This window comes from Sinocyclocheilus grahami, unplaced genomic scaffold (genome assembly GCF_001515645.1).
Source record: "Sinocyclocheilus grahami isolate Dianchi unplaced genomic scaffold, SAMN03320097.WGS_v1.1 scaffold528.1, whole genome shotgun sequence".
NCBI lineage: Eukaryota > Metazoa > Chordata > Actinopteri > Cypriniformes > Cyprinidae > Sinocyclocheilus > Sinocyclocheilus grahami.
The window spans coordinates 265,358-292,112 of NW_015505707.1; the positions used below are offsets into that span (position 1 = coordinate 265,358).

At 34.2% G+C, this 26,755-nt stretch overlaps 2 protein-coding genes across 4 annotated transcripts in view; one reads left to right on the forward strand and one right to left on the reverse strand.

Moving 5' to 3' along the window:
- Window positions 1-2,297, reverse strand: part of LOC107555261 (junctional adhesion molecule A-like) — a 5,049-nt gene extending 2,752 nt beyond the window's left edge. The window contains exons 1-2 of the mRNA XM_016238007.1: window positions 2,189-2,297; window positions 539-832 (exon numbers count right to left, since the gene is read on the reverse strand). Of these exons, the coding sequence (XP_016093493.1) occupies window positions 539-832; window positions 2,189-2,246 (352 nt within the window). The 5' untranslated portion in view covers window positions 2,247-2,297. The remainder of the gene's footprint in view (window positions 1-538; window positions 833-2,188) is intronic.
- Window positions 1-25,986, forward strand: part of LOC107555260 (SLAM family member 7-like) — a 30,413-nt gene extending 4,427 nt beyond the window's left edge. The window contains exons 1-13 of one of the 3 annotated variants that reach the window (XM_016238004.1): window positions 4,286-4,359; window positions 4,517-4,604; window positions 4,867-5,084; window positions 6,018-6,188; window positions 6,648-6,737; window positions 16,873-17,133; window positions 19,851-19,952; window positions 21,658-21,699; window positions 21,832-21,864; window positions 22,890-22,938; window positions 23,120-23,145; window positions 23,418-23,481; window positions 23,623-25,986. In XM_016238004.1, coding sequence (XP_016093490.1) covers window positions 4,293-4,359; window positions 4,517-4,604; window positions 4,867-5,084; window positions 6,018-6,188; window positions 6,648-6,737; window positions 16,873-17,133; window positions 19,851-19,952; window positions 21,658-21,699; window positions 21,832-21,864; window positions 22,890-22,938; window positions 23,120-23,145; window positions 23,418-23,479 — 1,209 coding nt within the window. In that variant the 5' untranslated portion in view covers window positions 4,286-4,292 and the 3' untranslated portion in view covers window positions 23,480-23,481; window positions 23,623-25,986. Of the gene's footprint in view, window positions 1-4,285; window positions 4,360-4,516; window positions 4,605-4,866; window positions 5,085-5,384; window positions 5,494-6,017; window positions 6,189-6,647; window positions 6,738-14,683; window positions 14,880-15,329; window positions 15,636-16,872; window positions 17,134-19,850; window positions 19,953-21,657; window positions 21,700-21,831; window positions 21,865-22,889; window positions 22,939-23,119; window positions 23,146-23,417; window positions 23,482-23,622 lie in introns of those variants that run through there. The other 2 variants (XM_016238005.1, XM_016238006.1) reach the window with 2 other exon arrangements.
- Window positions 25,987-26,755: the final 769 nt, after the last annotated feature.

The following is a 26,755-nucleotide window of genomic DNA, read 5'->3' on the forward strand; positions in this document are numbered from 1 at the left end:
GAAGCCGCTCCTTGGGGGGGGGGCTCTGTCACGAATCCGGTTCATGAACTTTCCAATTCATTGACTCTCGCACTACACACTGTTGCACATCACCCCGGACTACATTTCCCATCATGCATTGCACTGATTGCACTCAGCACGAATTGCACACACCTGTTTACACTGATTGCACCCAGCTGTTTCATATCACTCCCTCACTATTTAACACTCACTCTGATCCCTTCCCTCGGCCGAGTATTGTTTCAGCGTTTATCACTCTCCTAGAGATAGCTACCTTACGGAGCCCTTGTCATTTGCCTTAGCCATTAGCCTTAGTCATTAGCCTTAGCCATTAGCCTTAGCCCTAGTCTTAGCCTTAGCCTTAGCCTTAGCCCTAGCCTTAGCCCTACCTGTCTGCCTCTGTTTGACCCTGCCTGCTTTATGACCACGTCTCTGTCTTCTCCACAATAAAGCCTTGCAGATGGATCCGCACGTCTCACGTCTTGTCAGCCCCGTAACAGTTATTATGGTGAAAGCATATGAATATTTGTCCTCTTACCATAAACGTTAATTTCCTTTTCTCCAGCACCAATCAGTGTACCGTCAGAATTAAAAACAGCGTATGCATATTTGCCGGTGTTCTTCAGACTAACGCTTTCAAATGTTAATGATCCATCATCTTCCAGTGTTAGACCTGGAGTGTTTGATCTGTTCTTATTATTTTTCCTCAGAATGACAGCGTTACTGCTGGTATGGACCCATTTGATCTCACTAGATTTGTCAGTGTTTGTTGTTGGCAGCTTCAGGGTGCAGGACGTTCCCTCTAGTAGTTCTGTTTTACATATCTCTGCAACTATAAGAAAATAAATTTATATTAGCATTTATTTCAGACTTTTCAGGGTTGGTTTCTTTTTAAAAGCCCATTTCTGATTAGACATTAACCTTAAACAAAACTGATGAACTCAGTTAAATATTCTATTCTGCCATTATTCACCATAAAAATGATACGGTTGATTTAAAGCAACACCTTAAAATAATGTCTCTAAAATGATTTCAGTGGTAGAACCAACTCTTAACCGGACGAATTCTACTGCCGCTGCTACCTGAACAGCCTCCTATCGGCTAAAGCGGAAGAGTGCGGCCTGCTTTACGGCATACCTCACATAGCCTGCGTCCCAATGTGCATACTATCCATCCTAAATTCTATGTGATATTAGTAATTTTCAATACTATTTAGGGCAGATAAATTGGACAGTATGCTCATTGGGACACAGGGATATTTTACTCGTCGCTTGGGTCTCAAAACCAACGCCATGGCAGAGCCAGCAAAGAAACCAAAAAGGGTTTTGTCGGAGGAAGCGAAGAAAAGAGAGAGAGAGAGAGAGTGATCGGACATGAGCCTGAACACGAATCAATATCGGCTTATACTCGGTGGCGCGAGCTGAAAGAGGTAACAGGTTGTAAAGAATGTAACCTAGAGTGCTCCCAAACTAGTGAATAGTTTTCGGACACTGGCTGTAACCATGTGTACCATGTCTGTTTCGACACCCAAAATCCAAAAACTAAGTCCCCAGTCTACTTCACATCTGAACGGTTATTCAAATAAAGAGGCTCTGTTACTTTACAGCCTTATAAACTTACGACAATGTCCGATGTATAGGCTATTATGCACATTGTGACTACATAGGAATGTTCTGAAAATACAGTACAATGTTCAAGTTCAAATCTGCCTTTAAATCTGTGTTCACCTATTTATCCAGCATATAAATTCAACTAGATGTTTAAAACCAACAAATTAGTGCTTGATTGAATTAGCAAATAAGACTTTTCAGTAAAAACCTACTGAGATACGGATTCTCTGTCAGACAGCTAAAAAATTAATGTTTCAAAAGGTTGTCGTGTCAATGCTCTAGAAAAAAAATTGGTTCACCAAAGAACTTTCCAGTCAAAACCATTTTCAGTCAGAATCATTTTTTTCTTAGTGTGAAGAACATTTTAATAATCTAAAGAATATTTTCCCACTATGTATTTGTAGAATGAAAAGGTAAAATGTTCGGTCTCCCCTATATATTTGACTTTCTGTAAGTGCTTCTAGTAAAGGCAGATGTGCACAAACTCTAACTGCAGCAGTTTGCATGTAATATTTGCAAAAGGGGCTGTTTTAGTTCAGTTCATTAAAATATCTCCACAAAATGAAACCATAACTTACCAGTGAGCGCAGCAAAGCCACAGAGGAATAAAAATAAGAGACTGTATTGGCAGCTCATTGCTCCTCTGAAAACAGCAAATGTTCCAGAACCTTTTCACAACCAGCTCGAGGAGACAGAAATAACTTCCGTTCACAGAAAAGAGAACAGAAAGTTTACAATCAGGGAGCTGGAGGTTATGCAGAATCATCAGCTAAAGATGTCAGTGATTATGCAGACCAATCAAATAAAGGCTGCAAACAGCATGCAGTGAGATTCACAACTGACACTTTTCTCACGCCACACATCAGTTTTGCACGCAGTGAAAAGAGCCCTCAGTTAAAACTGTAATAAATCAGATTTGGCAACTCTTCAGTGTGTGTTTGTGTTTGTCTGGAGAGCATCGAAAGTTCCTAGTTCGGGTTTTTGTAGTGTTGAGCACAGTGTAGCCAATCACAGACATATCTGTTGATTTCTCAAACACCTCTGATTGCGATCCTCTCATTGTAACAATGTACACACGGTATAAATGAGATTCACTGCACAGTGTAGGGAGCTTCTTGGTTATAATGGAGACCAACACAATGCTTGCGGTTTCTGTTTGTGTCTTGGGTGTGTAAAAGACATTCGGAGAAATACTGGATAAAAGTGCATTAACGTGTCCTTCGTATACCAAAAATGTCTGGTGCAATCTGTGTTGTGTTCATCTCCACAGAAGCTGTCTCAGGTATTTTTTGGCGTTTATTTGGCCATTACAGGGATCATTTATCCCTGTTTATAAGTTTAAGTTATCTCTATTTATCAATCTGCACTGGCTACCAATAGCTGCTCGCATAAAATTCAAGGCATTGCCTACAAAACCACCACTGGCTCTGCACCCCTTTACCTAAATTCATTACTTCAGACTTATGTGCCTCTAGAAGCTTGCGTTCTGCAAGTGAACGTCGCTTTATTGTGCATCCCAAAGAACAACAAAATCACTTTCACGGACTTTTAAATTAAATGTTCCCTCCTGGTGGAATGACCTGCCTAACCCAATTGGAGCACACATCTCGTCTCTTAAAACACATCTCTTCCATCTTTATTTGATCTAACTCTAGCACTCTCTATTCTAATTCTATTTTTTTTTAAAGTGTCCCTTTTAGACTTGCACTCTATTCATTTATTGCTTGTTTTCTTAAAAAAAGGGGAAAAAAACTAACACTAGCTTTTCTAATGTTTTTGTATTATATCTATTTGTTTTCTTTGCATTTATTATACAATTAACAAAAGCAAATAAGGCCTCTAACACTAGCTTGCTCTATTCTTTTTCTATTCCATCTGTTTTCTTTGTATTTATTATATAATTTAAAAACCCTTGCTACGTGTACTGCATTAAGCTATTTGAGACTTGTTATAGCACTTGCATATCATTGCTCTTTTGTTGATTTTGATTGCTTCCACTGTCCTCATTTGTAAGTCGCTTTGCATAAAAGCGACTGCTAAATGACTAAATGTAAATGTACATTTAAAATAATAATAATAATAATAATAATACAAAGTACAAACAAGGCAAGCCAGCAGATCATATTTGACATTAGAAAGCGATAAGTTAAAGGGGTTATATGATGCGATTTCAAGTTTTCCTTTCTCTTTGGAGTGTTACAAGCTCTTGGTGCATAAAGAAGATCTGTAAAGTTGCAATGACTAAAGTCTCAAATTCTTTATAAACGTTAAGAGTCAACCACGCCTACCCAGTCCTTAGCCATCTTCAAGAAACTACTAAAAACACATCTGTTCCATACACATTTTCTCATTCAACTGAAATCTACATATGCATCTCCTCTACTGACCTTTATTCAGACACAACAGAGCGCCCCCTGGCGAGTGAGATCTGCCCTGCCATCATCTTTCGTGGTCATTTTTCCTGCACTATGTATAGCGCATCATGTAGGTCATGGTTGATAGTCTTCCTGAACACAGACACACACTTTGGTCTGACATCAAGATATTTGCCATGTATGTACAAAAGACAGCAGCATTAGCAACCAATAGCATCCAGTGTCGTTTCAGCTTTCGAACTTCCTCTAAACATTCTGAGAAAAACAGAATAAAAGTGCATTAATGTGTCATCTGTATAACAAAAAAATGTCTCTACGATGCTTGATGTTGCTCGTCATCTGTGTTGTGTTCATCACCGCAGAAGCTGTTTCAGGTAGGCTACATGATGTTTTTAAGGTTTTGACCCTAAAGAAGTTTGATTTAAATTATATTGAAGTACAACCTAATTATATACAAATTATAAATGACTGTAGTGAATAACAGATACTTGCTTGTTTAAGGTTAACTAAATTTCATATTTTATACATTAGGTGAAGGAGTGAAAAATGTATTTGGTGAAGTCGGTGGTAGAGTGTCTTTTCGTCCAGCCAGCTTAAATCCTCCTGTCAGCAGCATTATATGGAAACACAGAAAATTGAAGATTGGACAACATCTGTTCTTGTTGACCCTAAAGAAGTTTGATTTAAATTATATTGAAGTACAACCTAATTATATACAAATTATAAATGACTGTAGTGAATAACAGATACTTGCTTGTTTAAGGTTAACTAAATTTCATATTTTATACATTAGGTGAAGAAGTGAAAAATGTATTTGGTGAAGTCGGTGGTAGAGTGTGTTTTCGTCCAGCCAGCTTAAATCCTCCTGTCAGCAGCATTATATGGAAACACAGAAACAGCATTGGACCTGTTGTAAAAGCGATTGAATGGGATGAAGATGGTTTTAACACCCCGAATCAGATATTCAAAGGCATCACAACTCTTGATAAGGAGACTGGACAAATCACTATAACTGATTTAAATTTCGAACATAGTGGACTTTATACCATCGACGTCAACAGTAAAGAACAGGAACAAAGATTCAACTTGAAAGTGTTGGGTGAGAGGATATTGATTATTATATTTATTAATATTAAATTTTAAAAGCATTTTATTTTTATTATCGTGTTTTTACTAAACATATACTACAGCTAGTAATTCTGTCAACTTTTTTTAACAATCCTTGTGTGTAAAACATCATTTTCATATTGTTAATATATGTTTTAGTTAATTGTAATAATATAAAAAAACAATTATTATGCTAACAAGAGTTGGCAAAGCATTATCATGTGTTTTGACATGCCTTGGAGTAACATGTAAAAATACCAGGAGATGTGATAATCATTCTGTGGTTGATAAGGAGACTGGAGAAATCACTATAACTGATTTAAATATTGAACATAGTGGACTTTATACCATCGACATCAACAGTAAAGAGCAGAAACACAGATTCAACTTGGAAGTGTTGGGTGAGAGGATATTGATTATTATATTTATTAATATTAAACTTTAAAAGCATTTTATTTTTATTATCGTGTTTTTACTAAACATATACTACAGCTAGTAATTCTGTCAACCTTTTTTAACAATCCTTGTGTGTAAAACATCATTTTCATATTGTTAATATATGTTTTAGTTAATTGTAATAATATAAAAAAACAATTATTATGCTAACAAGAGTTAGCAAGGTATTATCATGTGTTTTGACATGCCTTGGAGTAACATGTAAAAATACCAGGAGATGTGATAATCATTCTGTGCAATTGCGTGTATTGTACTGAATAATATGTCACTGCATTGTGGCAGTACTATGGTAGCCTCCTCTGATGGTATCAGATTGTGATATCATGGTACTGTGATATATACCATGGTACATGCCCCAAAACATGATAATACAATGATGCTTTCTTAGTGTAAGTTATTATTTGTATCAAAATGCTATGATATTACAGTCTGATACCATCATTGAAGTTTTTCTTTGTTTCTTTCACAGCGGCGCTCCCCAAACCTGAGATAAAAATAGAGAAGATTGAAATCAACCCTAATGCTGTGTATTTAATGTGCGAGTACAGTGAAACGATCATCTGGAAGAATTCTGCTGGAGAAACCCTGAAGGGCTCACCCCAGAGTCCGAAAGGAGAACTTCTCAAAGTTGAAAAACAAGGTGCCCCAAAACATGATAATACAATGATGCTTTCTTAGTGTAAGTTATTATTTGTATCAAAATGCTATGATATTACAGTCTGATACCATCATTGAAGTTTTTCTTTGTTTCTTTCACAGCGGCGCTCCCCAAACCTGAGATAAAAATAGAGAAGATTGAAATCAACCCTAATGCTGTGTATTTAATGTGCGAGTACAGTGAAACGATCATCTGGAAGAATTCTGCTGGAGAAACCCTGAAGGGCTCACCCCAGAGTCCGAAAGGAGAACTTCTCAAAGTTGAAAAACAAGGAAATCCAGAGGTCTTCTACACATGCACGCTCAAGAATGCAGTGAGAGAGAGCACCAGTGATCCGGTCTATGAGAGAGATCTGTTTGAAGGTAAGCATCATTTATTAAAATCACTTGAGTGTCAGATAAGTTTTTATGTTAAGGTGGTCCTGAGATGCTCTATTGCAAGGAAATCCAGATGTCTTCTACACATGCACGCTCAAGAATGCAGTGAGAGAGAGCACCAGTGATCCGGTCTATGAGAGAGATCTGTTTGAAGGTAAGATTTATTTCAGGAGGAAAATCTCTGAAATAATTGTTTTATGTTTAGGTGGTGCTGGTGGTTAGGTAGTTTGCTCGTTTCTCTTCAGAAGTTGCAATTACATTCAACAAGTATATATATATATATATATATATGTATATATATTCATGCTTAAAATATCTGAATGTCATTGCATTAGAATTAGGTATTAAAATATAAATGAAAGTGTAATCTATTAGAAGACAGAACGACAGCACAAACACACTTAAACTTTCAGACATTTAACATTTCAGAAAAATACGTTTCTTGGGTGTTCTCGAAATTAAGTTTGAAATTTGAAATTTTAATTCAAATTTTAAAACCCTCAGATGCTCTCTTCCACACAAGGACTTATTTGCATTATTATTTTTATTTTTTGGAGAGACACTAAAGTTTTCATCAATTTAGAGAGGGAGATTGAGCTCTGCCGTGCCATCACCTGGTATGGTCTCATTTGTCATGCAGTATGCAGTGGTGGTTCTTTGTGGTGATGGTGGTCTTGATGGTAGTCTTGCATGTTTGTACCAGACCATGACATTGAACATTTGCCATGAACTCACACAAGATAGCAGCAATAAATGCTGAACGCTTAATGAAAGACCAACCCAATGCCGCATGTTTGTGGTTTCGGTCTCTGAACTTCCTCTGTATTTGCTCTTTGCATCTCGAGTGTGTTTGTAAAAGGCATAAACCAGTTCAGTAATGTCATAGTATTGTAGGCAAAAAATAAAAAATGAAAATAATAATAATAATATATATATATATATTCAGTTAACCTACAATACTATGATATTGAATAAATTATAACTTATTGATTATTATTATATATTATAATATTTTTAATTACCCATACAATATCTCTTTTTCCAAACTAATTTAAACTTGACTAGTCCCAAAAAATCATGAAAATAACTCAGTAATAAAGTGTTTTTTAAAGGGATAATTCACCCAAAAATTTTTATTCTGTCATTAATAGGGTGGCTTTACTGGACACGTCCTGGCCAGGATTTCTATATTGCCTAAAATATCCAGGTTTTGTCTTTGTTTTCCTGTTTTCATACTTGCTGAAGGTAATGAACGAAAAGTAGTTTCATAGCTTCATTGCGGTTGATCCTCTGATGTCACATGCTCTGTTTTACTGATGTCCTTGCTACGTTTCTGGACCTTGATCGTGTAAGGACCCTTGCTGTCTATGCAGGGTCAGAGAGCGCTCGGATTTCATCAAGAATATCTTAATTTGTGCTCTAAAGATGAACAAAGGTCTTAGAGATTTGCAACGACATAAGCGTGAGTAATTAATGACAGAATTTTCATTTCTGGGTGAACTATCCCTTTAAAAACCTGAATCGAATCACTTAAATGTGTGTGGTTGTGAAATTGTTTTATTAGCTTAACATATTTTTTTTTTCATTAGATTTACGGGGATTTGTCATTTGGATTGCCATTGTTTCAATCAGCATGGTTTTTATCATCCTTTTCCTGTTTATACCGCCTTGTCACGGTAAGACTATATATATATATATATATATAGAATAACACACACTCGTGAAATGTTCACAATAAAACTTGGAATCTGTATTAATAAAGTAAATAGGGCCAATTAGGATTTCATGTTTACTGTAAATGATTGTCATTGTTGTTCTCAAAGATTATTGTGCTGTTTGCTATGGGAGACACAAGACTTCCAGAGTAAGTTTATTTTCTTAATTCCTTGTGAAAAATATTAATGTGCAACATCACAGACAAATCAAATAGATTTTTAGTGATCAACTTCAGCTATGTTTTAAAATGTACATTCAATTATTAGCATTTTTCCTGTTTTTGCCTCCCTCAGAAATGACAGTCGATTCTAAATCCCAGCTTTACTGAAGCAACTGGAGCTCTTAACTATCTGTGCCTTCATAACTTTGACTGTTGCTTTTGGACCTCTGTGTCTGCTGGGCCATGCAGATGGTGTTGGAATTTCATCCTCCAGTTCTGAATCTACTGTTATGTATGCAAATATTTTATTTTCAAAGAGAATCTCTTCTGCTTAATTTTTTTTACCAAGACTGGCGTGGAGAGAAGTACTGAGAAGAGGAGCGAGACTGAAATAAATCTGCCATCAAGATTTAACTATCCTGAACTTTGTGGATTTAAGTTATGTGACAGTGGTTGGTTTTGCTGTGTGCCACTCAAAACTGGAATGGGATATAGATAAGAAGATAATAGACAATTACCTTTATGTTGGGAGGTGGGTGGCAGTTTTTGACTGATGGCGTTTTTCTCCTGGTTTTGGATTGAGGGTACATTTTAGACAACAACGATTAATGCTGTGTTTTTTGCAAGTTAGTTCTTGTTCAGATCAATCCCTTTTGCAAAGTTTCTACTCTTTTCTGGTCATTTTGATGAATAATGATAATTTGTTCAATAAATCTATTGTCATTTAAATATGTTCATTAAAAAAAATATTAACAAGACAAAGTGTCTCAACATGTATAATGCAATTTTATCCATTCTCATTTGCTCCATTTATCGATATAATATCAAATTAAATCAAAGAGCACATAATCAACTTGCTGCCGTGATCATGTCAACGAATGGCCAAAGTTCCAGGTAAGTTCCAATGTACAGATGTACAGTAGAAAAGTGTGTTTTTGCATCATCTCATGTTTTAGAGAAAAATCAAATCAAATGCGCCTTTGCCCCAGTGATCCCGTTGTACCATGGTACTGTCACAGCACTTTTCACGAGGCTAGTGTAGTTGTTTTTTATTTTATTTTGTTTGTCTGTGGACTGGAACTTACACTTTTGTTTCTTTTACAGAACAGGTCCCTAAACCTGTAATAAAAACAGAGAAGACTGAAGTTAACCCTGATGCGGTCACGGATAGGTCCGCAAAATAAAGAGCTGTAGCAGTTCAAAATGCAGTAAATTTAATGAACTAAACAAAAGCATATACAAAAACAATGCAACAGTGCACACTAAACACAAACAACACTAGATCCACCCGATGCGAAGCGTGTATATATGTGCGTGTATATATAAACAATTCAAAATGGGGGGAAATATCATTATTAAATTAAATCTTCAGTTTCTCAAGTCCATAGTTCAGGTCAGGGGACTGGAATAGCTGGCATAACCTTAATTTGGTGCTCAGTGACCCCCTTTTTTGATGTTTATGTTTGTTTTTATCTTATTGATTGATTGATTGATTGATCATTGACCTGATAGAAGATTTAGCCTCGGCCCATTATAAGATTTCTAACAGAGGCAGTCAGGTTTTTATTTGTATCTGTATTTAATAGAATCCATGATGCTGTGTATATCTGAACAAGATGTCCAGGACCTCCAGCAGAAAAGTAGGCGCACAACATTAAAGATACAGCAGTATATTTGATTGTATACATGGGGTACTTTTTTATCCCTGTGTGCACCAAACACATCTTGAGTATTTTTTTAGTTTCATCTGACAAGCCAAACCACAAGCTATTTTGAGTATTATTGTCAAGCTATAGGCCGTTGGTCTGCTGTGCTGCTGAGTGGTTTGCGATTTTAGCTCCGTGTAGCTTTGCTTTTCTGTTGAATCTATATCTTACTATCACTCTCTGTTGTTTAAAGTGATAAAATATAACTTAATTCCCACCATATATCTGAAGTCATCTATCAAACTAATCTGACTAATTTGATCGCTCGCTTTTAATCTAAAACCGCGTTTTGGCAGCCAGACTCGGGCCAGTGTATTTGGGCCGATTCTGGGGCGTCATTCATCCCATGTCCAAGCCGAGTCTGGCAACCGGGCCGAGTTATTTCTTCTGGCCTGCCGGATCTGGGCCATTATTGGGCCAAACCGTTTTGGCTACCTGGGTGGTTTCTTCCAAGGTTTTTTTCTTCATTCTGTCACCGATGGAGTTTTGGTTCCTTGCCGCTGTCACCTCTGGCTTGCTTAGTTGGGGAGACTTCATTTCCAGCGATATCATCGACTTGATTGCACAGACACTATTCAAACTGAACTAAGCTGGACGAGGACATCACTGAATTCAATGATGAACTGCCTTTAACTGAAAATTAAGTGTTTACTATTGTCCTTTTGCATTATTGACACACTATTTTCCTATTTGACACTGTAAAGCTGCTTTGACACAATCTGTATTGTTAAAATATAAACAAAGGTGACAATAAAACCCAGTCCCATTTGAAGTTCCAGTAGTGTCTGACAAATAAATATGCTGGAGTATGTTTTTGAATGTGTTAAATCATGCATAAAAATAAAATAGGCTCCATTTTGTCTAAATGCAAAATGTCAATTGTCAAAATTGTCTAATGCCCAAAACCTGTTAACAGCTATTCTTGTCTGGTACCCAAAATTGTATTAACAGTCTTCTATCAGTCAAGAAGCCAGTAAAGAGCAGAAGCAGGAGACAAAATTATGATAAAAAGTAGCAGAGTTTATTGAATATTCTTAGATGTGTATGACTTCGTCTGACCAGCACAAATCCAACCAGTAATGTTACACCAAACCTCTTCACAACAACATCCCATAAACCTTAAATCTCCATAAACATTCCCTCTTATTTCTTATTCATGAAAACAAACAGCCCTTGAAACCACACAGCCATAAGACTAAACAACAATGGAAAAATAATATTAAAAAATCAAGAATATGATATAAATGACCAATCAAGTAATGAATCAATGAAATGAGTATATAAATGGCTAATGATTATTGTAAATGATTAAATGTAATAATAAAATGATTAAATTAAAAATTATTATAAATGAATGAATGAACGAATGAAAGAAAGTAAAACACAACAGAAACGTATGGTTTTTCTCTTGAAGCAAAACACACACAGTTTGCATTTGAGGATCCTTAAATCCTTCAGAAGAGAGCATTTTCTTTTCTTTATTTTTTCATAAAAGCCTCCCAAACAATGTGTGGTGATGGACGCTTTATTTTATAATTTTTTTTTTAGACTTTTCTGATGATTATGGGAATTTGGCATTTGTTTTTTCGCATATTTATAATCCTATTGAACAGGAATCGTAGTCACCCTGCGGCCTCATGCCTCTGGCCTAATCACAGCCATGCTGATATAGAGCCAGTATCGCTCTCGTACTCGAGTGAACGACTTATGTGTTAATGTCATGCTGTCACTTTCCCTACTGCCGACAGGATTGCTTGCAGTGCATGTGTACGGTTTATTCTGCTGTACTTGAGCAGATGTCAAGAGCAGTACTGGGTTTTTTTCATTCTAGATGATTTTGCCATCTACATACCAGGAGACAGTCAGATCTGTGTGCTTTCCAACGTCACAGGAGAGCATCGTCACTAATTGAAACGTCAGATTAGGTTTAGGAGCCTTTGCTGTGACAGAAACATGGTTATTTCCTACTACTTTAACTACTGTAGAGACTCTTATTTTGTCATTATGGTGGTACAAATATTTGTGATCTTACCATAAACGTTAATTTCCTTTTCTCCAGCATTAATCTGTGTTCCTTCAGCATTAAAAACAGTGTATCTATATTTGCCAGTGTTCTTCAGACTAACACTTTGAAATGTTAATGATCCATCTTCTTTCATCGTTAGACCTGTTGTGCTTGTCCTGATTGTCCCATTGCTCCTGTGAATGAAGTCACCACTAGAAAGATGGGTCCATCTAATTTCATTAGGTGTTACTTTGTTTCTTTTTTTCTGCAGCTGGATGGTGCAGGACGTTCCCTCTAGTTGCTCTTTTTTGCATGTCTTTAAGACTGTAATAAGATGATATTACTGTAGCATTGAATAAATCTCAACAGGATGCATGCACTCATATGTGGTTTACTATGAGGAATAAACATTATAGAGAATTCATATTTCTCAGGGTGGGTTTCTTTTTAAAAGTCCATTTCTGTTTAGTCACTAACCTTAGACAAAACTATTGTATTCTGTCATTACTGACCTCTGTAACACCACATCAGCAGAGGGAGCCCTCGCCTGAGTACTGACTGTTTACTGCTCCCTCTACGATCATGTCCTGTTTGGCTGCTATAAAGCTTGACAATCCCTGCGTCCCAATGTGCATACAAGCCACCCTATCTGCCCTAAATAGTATTGAAAATTACTAATATAACATAGAATTTAGGATGGATAGTATGCACATTGCGACGTTTTCAGTCATTGCGAAGTATTGCCACTTTTGCCAGTTCTTGAACATAAACACTTACATTAGAAATCACTGCTCTGATTATTTTGCATGTCTCTCTTACTTAACACACCTGATTCAGATCATCAGCTCATTAGAAGAGAGCTCCATGCATGATGTGTTCTGATTGCCAGGGTCCCATTACAGTGTTTATTGTGCCCTACTCCCTGAGCACAGGAAAATCAGTCAACGTTTACTTCACTTCGCAACATTCATTCATGGATTTGCACACAGTCTTCACACACAGACTAAACTTATTAGATAAGTGCAGAGGTGGACAGTAATGAAGTATATTTTCTTGAGTATCTGTACTGTAAGGTTTACATAACCTCAAAGACTTTGATCTTCTGCGGGAAAACATCTATTTTACCAATGCATTATTTCCTTCAACTCACCCATCCTTCCCTTCACTCAGCTCACTCAGAATGGTCAATAGTATAATAATATAATGTTCTACGTGAATGCAAGTGATCTTCACAGTCATGTTTGGTATTATTTGAATTGTCTCTGTACGTCTGGTACAATGGTCTCATTCTTACAAGAAGTAAACTAAAAGGTATTACAGATCCTAAGAGTTTAGATATATTTTGCTCACTGCCAAATTTTGCAGTGTCTTACATGCAAATTACCAAATTAAAATTCAGTTGAGATGGAGCATAGGGCACACATAGGGCATGTATCTTTAGAGATCCGGCTAACACTTGGTATTAGTTTAAGTGTACTTAGACTGTAAGGGCTTATAGGGAATTTCCGAGGAATAAATAATTAATAAAAAGAATGAGTATTTCTCAGGATGGGTTTTTTTTTCAAAGTCAATTTCTGTTTAGACTTTAACCTTAGACAAAACTATTAAAAAAACCCTGTAATCTTGCAAAATGTTATTACAACATATAATAATGGTTTCTATTTTAATATCCTTTAAAATATAATTTATTTCTGTGATGCAAAGCTGAATTTCCATCAGCCATTACTCCAGTGTAAAGTGTCACATGATCTTCAGAAATCATTCTAATATGCTGATTTATTATTATAATTATCAACAGTTGTGCTGACAAATATTTTTTTGGAACCTACGATACTTTTTTCAGGATTATTTGATTAATAAAAAGTTAAAAAGAACAGCATTTATTTAAAATATAAATATTTTCTAACAATATAAATCTTTGCTATCACTTCTTAACAATTTAACACATCCCTGCTGAATAAAAGTTTGAATTTCTTTCAAAAAAAAGAGAAAGAATAAAAATGTACCGACCCCAAACTTTTGAACTGTAGTGTATATTGTTAGAAAAGATTTCTATTTTAAATAAATGCTGTTCTTTTTAACTTTTTATTCATCAAAGAATCCTAAAAAAAATATCATAGGTTCACAAAAAAATATTAAGCAGCAACAGTTTCAGCACTGATAATAAATTATTCATTATTATACTGATTTCTGAAGATCATGTGACACTGAAGACTAGAGCAATGATGCTGAAAATACAGCTGCGCATCACTGGATTAAATTAGATTTGAATGTATATTAAAATAGAAAAACGTTATTTTACATCATAATAATATTTCACAATATAAAAAATTTTCCCCTCTATTTTTGATCAAATAAATGCAGCCTTGACGAGCATAAGAAACTCCTGTAAAAAAATATATTAAAAATCGTTCTGATCCCAAACTTTGTGTATGTGTTAACGTGTAACACCGACCAGCCGCTAGATGGCAGCCTAACACCGCTGAGCGTCAGCTACATCCTGCGAACCCCACCTACTTTCGGTTTTGTTTCGAACGGACTTCTTCCTCTATGGTTTCTGTCCTTGCTTGTGAGGCGTGTTCCTCGAAGACTTTCTAAAAAATCTGAAAGAAGGACGCATGAAAGTGTCCTTTGTATGAAAAATGTCGCCTCTGAAATACTGGACGACCTTCGTCTGCGCCGTGTTCATCGCCATCGGAGCCGCTTCAGGTAAAGTTAACCTACTTTCTCCACGACGGGGCGGCGTCCGCTCCTAGCTAGCTTAGCTCAAAGCCGTTTAGTTTGAAAACGTATCATAATAGTGTGTATAATTTACAAATACCAAGTGACTGCGGTGTATTGGACATAATTCTATCTACGACAGTCTTTGTTGTGGCCTAGTTTTGTGTAGCTTAACGTTATTAGCATTAGGCCTACACCACAACAAAAGGGTTGTAACGTTAGTTTATAGTTGTTTATGCCTTGGTTATTTTATTATTACATGATAATAACAATCATAATTGTGTGTTTTGTTTATATTTGTACGGTATGTACAGGCTATTGTGTCTGAATACGGGTACTTTTTGTTGACATGCTATCCGGAAGCTATTAGTAAGAAGCTATTGTACAGAAATGTGCTTGTTGAATGTTGACTAACATCTCTTTCATTTCACAAACTAGGTGAAGACGTGAAAAATGTATTTGGTGAAGTCGGTGGTAGAGTGTCTTTTCGTCCAGCCAGCTTAAATCCTCCTGTCAGCAGCATTATATGGAAACACAGAAACAGCATTGGAGTTGTTGTAAAAGCGACTGAATGGGATGAAGATGGTTTTAACACCCCGAATCAGAGATTCAAAGGCATCACAAGGCTTAATAAGGAGACTGGAGAAATCACTATAACTGATTTAACTGTTGAGCATAGTGGACTTTATACCATCGACATCAACAGTAAAGAACAGGGACAAAAATTCAACTTGGAAGTGTTGGGTGAGATGATATACTTTAAAAGCTTTACACTGATTAACACAGATGTTATGTGTGATTCTAATATGGTACACCTCCAAATAAACAATATAGTGTGACATTTGTAAGTGATAGTTTGTGTTAGTACTAGGGGTGTGCGATATTGACACGAAATGATATCTCGATATTTTCTGGGATTTTACCGATAACGATAATTAGACGATATTTTGCTGAGTGTGTTAATGTGCTTGTATCTTAAGGACTGCCGAAGACAGCTGACTCCTAATGTTTTTAATATATATTCTGTGTGCTGGTCAGTTCATACTGATAGAAATGAATCTTTTCCAATAAGTTTAAACTGATTTTTGCATTTTATGGGCATTTTTACCTTTATAAAGCCATTTTTTCTAAAAGTGTCCATTACCTTTTGAGTCAAATTCTTACATTTAATCAGGGAATTTGAATAATAAGACATTCGGGCTGTTACCGAGCAAATTAAATCATCACAGACGCTGCATCTGAAGCTGCATTTAGATGTATTTACACCAGAGCATGTGAGCGAAGCGGAGCGGTGTGAACCAATTCCCGCTCAGATCCCGCTCCGACATAACATTTCTCTAGTAGGCCTAATTGTTTACCGTTTGTAACGAAATTCTTGGATTATTGTCTAAAATTAAGCATGCTGATAAATGGCAATTATCATGTTTCAGAGCGAAATTCTTACATTCTTCTTAATTTTATTAATTGTAATGTATTCATTCAAATGTATAGAATATATGAATCTAACCTTAGCAAACCTACCTAAAATGCAAAAACTGAAAAAGTGTATTTGATTTGTCATGGTAATTTTTGAGAAAAACGGCACTCTTCGTGTGAAATTGAATAACTATATGAAGTGGTATAAACATATACATTTTCTGCCATCATGTCTTGAATTTGTGACCATTCTAAATGCATTTTAATAGCCTGAATCACGCAGTGAAAGAACGCACTAAATGCGCACAAGCACTAGTCTAGGCTTCACGTAATGTATGTGTGCGCTCTGGATGTTTTGAATGGTTTTTGCAAAATACTCTGTCAAATCGCACATCGTTAAAACAACAATTACGATATTATTATATAATCACAGCATTATTATCTGGTGCCATCATATTGTACTCTAACAAGACTTCTTTAAAGTTAGCGTAGTTGTTTTAAATGTCTTTTTTTCTTCTTCTGTGGACTGGAACTTAATATGTTTTTTTCTTTGTTTCTTTCACAGCGGCGCTCCCCAAACCTGAGATAAAAATAGACAAGATTGAAATCAACCCTAATGCTGTGTATTTAATGTGCGAGTACAGTGAAATGATCATCTGGAAGAATTCTGCTGGAGAAACCCTGAAGGGCTCACCCCAGAGTCCGAAAGGAGAACTTCTCAAAGTTGAAAAACAAGGAAATCCAGAGGTCTTCTACACATGCACGCTCAAGAATGCAGTGAGAGAGAGCACCAGTGATCCGGTCTATGAGAGAGATCTGTTTGAAGGTAAGCATCATTTATTAAAATCACTTGAGTGTCAGATAAGTTTTTATGTTAAGGTGGTCCTGAGATGCTCTATTGTGTTTGGAAGTTGTATGTACATTCAAGTATTTGGACATCTCGCACTTAAAATGATCTGAATGTAAATGGAATAGACAATAATGGAAAACAATATATTCAATAGATTCAAGATTTTTATTTGTCACATACATGGTTATATAGAGAATATATGACCAGCGGTGAAATGTAAGTCAGGTCCGCTCCATGGACAGTGCGATTATTAAAGAATACAAACACAAGAAAATTGCGCAGTACTGTGTACTGTAGACTTAATAAATATTAAGATGAGCAGGAATGTACAAGAGAAGAATGTGCAAACAGGTTGTACAGGTAGTTACATAGCAGCAATAGAGGTAAAAAAATAAAATATTACAGAAATTGCTGTATATATATATATATATATATATATATATATATATATATATATATATATATATATATATATATATATATATATATATATATATCAAAGCAAATGACATTTGTTTGACAATTTAGCAAATATTATAACTATTTTCTATTTGAATATATATTAAAATGTAATTATATGATTACGTTATTCAATAATAATTTTGTGATTTTAAAGATGATTCACATGATCCTTCAGAAATCATTCTAATATTCTGATTTGCTGCTCAAAAAACTTTTTATTATTATTATTATGTTGAAAACAGCTGAGTTTCTTCAAGGAATAGAAAGTTCAAAAGAACAGCATTTATCTGAAATAGAAATCTTTTGTAACATTATAAATGTCTTTATCATCACTTGATCAATTTAAAGCATCCTTGCTAAATAAAAGTATTAATTTCTATCAAATTATTTTAAGATGATTCAAAAAAACATACTGACTCCAAGCTTTTGAATGGTAGAGTGTATAATGTTACAAAAGCTTTTTAGTTCAGATAAATGCTGATATTTGGATCCATCTATTCATCAAAGAATCCTGAAAAAAATTACTCCACTTTTGTTTTAAATATTGATAATAATAAAATTAAAAAATGTTTCTTGAGCAGCAAATCAGCATATTAGAATGATTTCTGAAGATCACGTGACACTGAAGACTGGAGGAATGATTCTGAAAATTCAGATTTTATCACAGAAATAAATTACATTTTAAAATATATATTATAATAGAAAACAGTTATTTTAAATAGTAAAAATATTTCAAAATTTTACAGTTTTTGCTGTACTTTGGATCAAATAAATGCAGGCTTGGTGAGCAGAAGAGACTTCTTTAAAAAAACATAAAAAATCTTACTGTTCAAATGTGACTGGTAGTGTATACTTAACCTTTCAGTATGAAGTAGGGCTGCACAATTAATCGAATTTCTAATCGCGATTACAGTTATGGATGCCACAATTACTTGATCGTTCAAAGTGGCAATTAATCGTTACTGACTCCAAGCTTTTGAATGGTAGAGTGTATAATGTTACAAAAGCTTTTTAGTTCAGATAAATGCTGATATTTGGATCCATCTATTCATCAAAGAATCCTGAAAAAAATTACTCCACTTTTGTTTTAAATATTGATAATAATAAAATTAAAAAATGTTTCTTGAGCAGCAAATCAGCATATTAGAATGATTTCTGAAGATCACGTGACACTGAAGACTGGAGGAATGATTCTGAAAATTCAGATTTTATCACAGAAATAAATTACATTTTAAAATATATATTATAATAGAAAACAGTTATTTTAAATAGTAAAAATATTTCAAAATTTTACAGTTTTTGCTGTACTTTGGATCAAATAAATGCAGGCTTGGTGAGCAGAAGAGACTTCTTTAAAAAAACATAAAAAATCTTACTGTTCAAATGTGACTGGTAGTGTATACTTAACCTTTCAGTATGAAGTAGGGCTGCACAATTAATCGAATTTCTAATCGCGATTACAGTTATGGATGCCACAATTACATAATCGTTCAAAGGTGCAATTAATCGTTTAAAGCCCACTTATGTTATTCTGCGTGCCTAAGATGTGTCTTTTCTTCTTTCTACATGTTATCTTAAGGGTTTTTCCGTTGTTTTAATTTTAGTTTTAGTATAACATTATAATATTATGCTTATTTTATATTTAAGGAAGAAACCAATCCAGTGTATAGCTGACATTTGAGGGTTAATACTATAGAAAAGCACTAAAAGTTAGTTCAGTTAGTGTTTTCAGCTTGTTTATTTTCATATAAAAATATGGCATGCAGTTGCTTCAAACAATGGTGTAAACATCATTCAATGTAAATTGTGATAATCGCAATTAGAATTTCAAGGGAATAATCGACAATTATGATTTTTGTCATAATCGTGCAGCCCTAGTTTGAAGTATTGAAAGGTTGTTTTTCGTAATGTTATGTACATGGAACATTACATTTTCATCTATCCTCAGTAGACAGCAAATGGCATTAATGTATATATTATTAATGCTTGCAACATACTCTGCTCTACTGTCAAAATAGGCACAAAACATTCAGGGCCATTTGGACTTTGTATCAAAGCAAATGGAAAGAGTTTATATCATACAATTTGGTTTCTGTGATTGCTGATAGTTTTGACCAGGATATTGTTATCCAGTCATTTAGAGTGCATTATTAATCAGCTGTGCAAGGTGTATATTATAAGTTATGTATGAGTTATATATAATGTTTATTCTTTATGTTCTTTTTCTTCAGAGAGTGGATCTTGGTGGATAGTTCTCATCGTGCTCTTCCTAATCTTGATAGCCCTCCTTATTGTTTTTGTTGTCCTGTATAAGTTCTGGCCACAGTTTCAGAGTAAGTTTCCTATTGTGTTATTTTCTTTTAAGATATGTGTTTTTTGCTCTTGTTGTGTTTTTTTGTGAGTTTAAAATACTGTCTATAAACTTGTACCCTATATGTAGACAGAAGTAGTGTACAGCAGTGGCCAAAAGTGATGTCCAGCATAGGAAAATTGATAGCTTCACCCTTTAATCAAACATATTAATGTTATGTTGATGTAGATTTTCTAAGCTTATTGCGTAGTTGTGCTTGGAAAGTGTAAAACTATTGTATGAGCTCCCTGTACTTCATTTCCTAGTAGTGTACAGCAGTGGCCAAAAGTGATGTCCAGCATAGGAAAATTGATAGCTTCACCCTTTAATCAAGCATATTAATGTTATGTTGATGTAGATTTTCTAAGCTTATTGCGTAGTTGTGCTTGGAAAGTGTAAAACTATTGTATGAGCTCCCTGTACTTCATTTCCTGTGAAATTTTAGTTTTTCTATGCATTTTTTTTTGCATAGTAAAATCAAATGCATATTTCCACGATAAGCTGTAGTATGCGTTTTTTGGCAAATAGTTTTGTTAGTTAAATACCTTAACCAATTTTTTCCTCATATGTCAATGGTTTAATTAAACTCAGTGTTTCCCCTGCCATTATATTAGGGGGCGGCCCGCTCTGAGAGTCACTTCATGAGCATTTGACCGTTTCATTTGAGTAAAACGATCCTCATATCATATACACACAGGAATATAAAGGTATTCATGGCAACCCGTCAAAATAAAAGTTCGGTTTAACTTGAAGACATTGCAGCAGAAATATATTACTATTGTTCAGTAGAATGTACTTAATAGGCTGCTACTACTACTAAAATTATTAAAACCTTATTTTTAAGGAATAATCATACAATATTTCTTAAATTTTTAATTGTAATATTAAATCCCCTTTATTTCCAAAAAAATAAGAATTATTTTATATTATTATTATTTGAATAAATGTATTATTTATTAATAATAATAATAATTTTCATTAATTAAAAGATACATCTAAATGAATGTTTTATGCCTTAAAAATGTAAATACCCAACACAGAATTTCTGAGGGAAAAAATCATAAGGCTATTGTAAGGATAAATGAAATTAGTTTTTATGCTTTCAAATAATTAGACAATAATTAGAATTTGGTAACAATAAAACATAAGGTTGGAAAAAATGTAACTTTTTTTGGGCCCTAAACGTAATTTATGTTAAACTTTTAATAAATGTATGTTAAACTGTTGTAAGTTTCATGATTTTAATTAATTAGACATGCTTTTTGATTAATCAAATTTAATTTAACCATTAAAAAGGAGTCCAGAAAAATTAAAAAGGAAAAACGGAATCCTCCCCCAAGGCCGTAAACCTCGGGGAAACACTGAAACTTGTAGGGTCATTTAAAGCAAATAGTGTGAATGTGTCCTCTGGACATCACTTTTGGCCACTACTGTATTTCTGTATGCTTTATGATTACTGTGAAAATGTATTTTGGAAGCAGATTAAATTAATATATACACTTCTAGTGGTGTTAATGCAGGAAAATGTAAATGAGCACAGAGTGTTGAATGTTTATTTTAAATTTTAGGAAACTAATTGCATTCTTCTTGTGGAATCTTATTAGCCCTTGGTGTTGGATACTCAAATGTATGTTTTGTATTTTTAGTTGATTTGTAATTATTTTTTTGTTTTTTTTATTCTACAACAGAAATTGTTGACAGCAATTTGAAAGGCAAACCTTGTATAGGAGGTATGTTTATGTTTGTTTTGGAGTGATTGTCTTCCAAAACATTCAGTCATGTGCCAAACCAACTTTGTGAAATACTTGATATGGGTGATTCAATTAACATTCAATTACTTATAAAAAAAATTCTCTCTTCAGCGATTTTGGACTGTCTGGATGGAAATAAGAAAAGTATGTCATTTTTTCATTCATGTGTTTATCATTTACCCTAATGCATTTTAAAATATATTTCAAGCATGCTCTTAAATTAGTTGCTAAATGTAAATTTTGTGTAACTAGACCTAGTTATTTTGAACATTACGTATGATTGTTTGTTATTTTCCGTTCTGCGCTGTGCAAGATTTCTTTACAAAACTTAAAAAAGGAAATCATACATACTATGCTGAAGTTCAGTGTATTAAAAGGCGTGTTACACTTCCTACTGTAATAGTGACATAAAATGAGCAAAGTGAGAGATTTCAAACATTAATTGCTTTTCATATTTTGTTTTAGGCCATTACATTTTGTAATTAACAGGGATTAAAGTGCCGTCGCTACGACGGATTTCCGTCAGTTCATAAAGACAGTCACTTGTTTCATTCCTGAATGATTCAGCCGTTCGAATGAATCAATTGAATGAATGAATCAGTGACTTGTCGCCACCTGCTGGCGGATTTAGTTTCATTTTTAGCGTATAATTTCAGTTATTTGAATCATATTTCTGTATTTTCTATTTAAAACAATATGTAGAATAAGACAAATAAGTTACCAATCATATGAAATTAGTATTAATAAATTTGTACTTCAGAGGTGGCACAGAAGAACACAAAAGTGGCTTTAGGTACATTTTCAGACATTTAATGAGGCTCAGAGGTAGCATGAGTGCAATTAAATTCATGTGGAGATTAATGTTTTAAATATAAAATTTTGAATACAGAAATATGATCTAAATAACTGAAATTATACGCTAAAAATGAAATGAAATCCGCCAGCAGGTGGTGGCAAGTCACTGATTTTATCACTGAATCATTCATTCAATTGATTTGTTCGAACAGCAGAATCATTCAGGAATGAAGCAAGTGACTGTCTTTATGAACTGACGGAAATCCGTCGTAGCGACGGAACTTTAATTCCTGAATTAATGGAGTTTATTAGTAGTAGTAATTTACCAGTGTACATGAAATTGATAAACTCATCTTCTTCCTTTCTCATAATAGATGAAGATAAACCGTGCGAGGAGAGAACAGCAAAAAGTACCGGTAAGAAAAATAAATCTGTCACAAAAAAATCTAGAAATATCTGAAACATATTCTGAGTGACACTAACACTAACTGTATGTTGAAGCCATCTTTAAATTCATATATTTGATAAATCATTAGCAACTCTGGTGCACCAATGAATGTAACTGTTAATATAAAAAGAGTTGCATTTCATTGTATGTCTAATTGATGAAACAAGACGAAGAAAGCCCAAGTAAGATGATAATAAATTGTTGGTTTCTCATAAACAGTCCTTCACAAAGATAAAGACTTTTACTTTATCTTATCTTTAACTTTTACTCAAGTTATTTTTAAAGAGGTTTGTGCTCTTTGTAATTACAGTTCTACTGCAAGTTATTTTAAAGTGTATAATATCATCACGTAATCATAATGATGACAAAGACACTGGAAAACTCTGAACATGTGTTCATTGACACTTTAGTTATAATCTGTCCTTAATTCTTGTTTATTATTGTGATTTCATAGAAGAAGCGCTTCTGAATGAAGGCGGGAAAGAAAGTCTGAATTCACAAGACATAAAAATGTAGTGGTAGGTAAGTTCATACTACAGTATGTCATGTTTAGTTTCAGTACCAGTAATTTGATCAAGATCAAGAAAATGTCTTTGCTGTACATAGTTCCTGTTTTGCTGCTCCAAATACAAATTCGCATGGCTTATTTTACTTTCTAGAAAAAAAACAGCTCTGCTGGGTTTGGTCAAGAAACAAACTTCAGAACGAGGACTTTTTATCGTATCACCTTTCGCAAGAACAGTCTTTTTTTCTTTTTCCCCCAGACATGAGCGGTAAACTTTGACTTTGAATGTGGAATTATTATTTTTTTAAAGGCCTAGTTGTGAACTTTTCAATATTATTCCCCTGCGTTCACAAATCATCCCTCAGTTTAATTGCTGCACTGTGTTCACACTGCTTTTCATCAAATTATCCACACTGTTTGCATATAATCAGCTGAATCTATGTCTTGTTTGCAATGTTTTTGGCAATGTGTGCTATCTGCATTGGTTGCTTTAGTGATGATATAGACTTGGTGTGGCATCTTCGCTTAGAAGCATGCTGGTGGTATGACGAAAGCTTTCTGACAGGTCCATCTTCCTTCTTGGACCTGCTATGACACTGGTGTCCACCAGAAAGAGAAACAAACTAAATATGTGCATAGACAGTGGTCACTTCAGGCGTGTTCATCTCGATGCAGCAGTCACAGCCATACTACTAATTGAATGTGGTTGTGTGAAAAAATCTGATGTTGTCTGCCAGAAAAATCAGTATGGGTGACGTGAGATATGGTTGTAAATTATATCGATTCTCATAACTGTTGATGCAAGACACAGCAATGACTTGAGACTGTCAAAAAAAGATTTGGGTGCAAATCCATTTTTGTCAGAAATAGTGTTTCTGGTGATGACACGAAGCATCCAGTGTGGACAGTATCATTAATTTTAATGTTTTTTGTGTGGCTTTTGATGTGAAGTGCACAGTGTAGGTGGTGTATCTGTATAATAAAGGGTAGATTTTACTTACACTGGGTGCAAAAAGGTGTATATACTGTTTGTACCTAGTAGAAATAGCAACAAATAGCACTTAGTGCAGGCAATAATGACAATCACACAAAGTGTGATTAGTATTAATATGCTGTTTGTTATAAAGTTAAATTAGGCATTGGTGGGTTGAGTTGGTAAAAATAGTTTTTGTTTGCGCTCAGTGTAAATAGACAGTGCCATAATGAAATTTAGATGGCATAAATTGGCTGTGGAAAAGCTCTTTTACCGAGAATAAAAAAAAACAATCAAATTTAAAAAATACTAGTCAGAATAGTTATTCTCTAGACTGTTAACTACTGAATGATGAGCAGAGTGTGTAATTTTTATTTTCAGCAATGTGAAATCTGAAAAATAATGGCAAACAGTGCAATACCTTGCTGATTGCTTTATAGTTTTGAACACATTCTTGCACTTCCAGACAATAACAATTCGTTTTGTGCTACTTTGACAAAATGTCTGTGCTAGCCGTGTTGGTCCGAATGCTATTCAGATGTATTCTAAATGCATCAAGTTTGTTGCAAGAATTTGAGCGCATTTTTAAGCTTTTATGCTTATGAATTACAATTCAAAGAAAAACATAAAAATGTCATTTTAGGTCATTTGTTGTGGTTTGTGCAAATGTGCAATAACTGTGTTGATTCAGAAATATTCAGTTTTCTTTTTTGAATCCAAATGTTTTTTGCTTTTATATTTCCATGTTTCAATATCTATAGTATTTTGTGTGTATTTCATTCTGGAATTGCATTCTAAGCCATGTCTCTGGAACGATAATAAATTTCCCCATTTCAAGGCCTCCGCTTCTTTGAGCCAAATGAGAAACTCCCGCATTCCTTGGACTTACGTCTTAGTGTTAAGGGTGTGGTTTTGATTCACTCATAGTTGACTAATGTTGTCATAGTTTCATTCTATTTAGTTTAGTATATTCTTGTATTATATTATCACTTCTTTATGCAGTTTTTTTTTCTATCAATATTTTATATCTAAGGTTATTTACAATGTAAAGTGTAAAATATTCAGCTTTTTTTTTTTTTTTTATCCCTGAATGGTGTTAAATATATATTGCTATGCGTTTCTTTCTTAAAAAGAGGAAAGGCAGAGAAACACTAACCCAGCAACTGTTATAGACATTAAAATAGAATCGAGGAAGTTCTCTGGTAACAGTTGTGCTCTGCTCTAATTGTGATTATGAATATGTACATATGCATGAACTCCTGAAAACTGCCTCTGCTCTTTTTGGATCATAAAGATGCTTGTAACAGATATTGTATTCTGCAGTGACTATGTAGTTAGATTTGATTTAGTTTAGTTTAATTTATTTTACTATATTCTTTCAATGTATTTAGAAAGAAAGAAATGCTTTTGCCATTATTTTAAGATGTGTTTTTTGTTACCATATTATGTAATATTCAATTATTGCAATGTCTGAAAAATGTCAACTACCAAAACTTGTATTGGGTTTGAATAAAGTTGCCATTTAAGAAATGGTGGCACAAGCAATTCATTGTTGCGTGTTTTATTGTTTTGTGTGTCTGTTAATAAAAAAATGTGTTTTTGTTTTTATTTTTATTACAATTCATCCAAAAATGACAATTGTTATTTACTCACCCTCACATATTTCTGATGTTTCTCCCATGAAACACCCATATATTTTGAGAAATTAGTCAATGTGGTCTATTGTTATTTGGACCCCATCATTCTTCAAGTCATACAGGTTTGAAACAACACCAGGGTGAGTAAATGATTGGGCGAACTATAAAAAAAAAAGCCTGTGTTTTTTTTTATGATGATGATTAGGCTTTTTACTGTAGTCCTATGTATACACAAAATGTTTAAATCAGCCGTTTTAAAAATATTTATGCTAGGTGTGTTTATAGTCGTGTATATATATATATTTATATTACATTTTACAAACCTTGATGTTTAAGCATGTAATGATATTCTAGTATTTTAGGGAATTGTGTGCTTCTAATTGTATAGCAACAGTTTGGACAGGACCCTTTTCTATTCTAACATGACAATGCCTCTGTGTATAAGGCAAGGTTCAAAAAGAAATGATTGATTCAGTCAGTGTGGAAGAATTTGACTGGTCTGCAGAAAGTCTATCCCAGCCGATTTTAAATGCAATTAAAAACTTTATTTTTTTATTTTTTTTTAGGCAGGACATTTTTAGACTGTATGACACTACTGTAAGTCAGTATATATAGATGATCACATTTTTCATCAAGTATTAGAACATTTGCTTTATTTTGGTAGCTTGGGCACTACT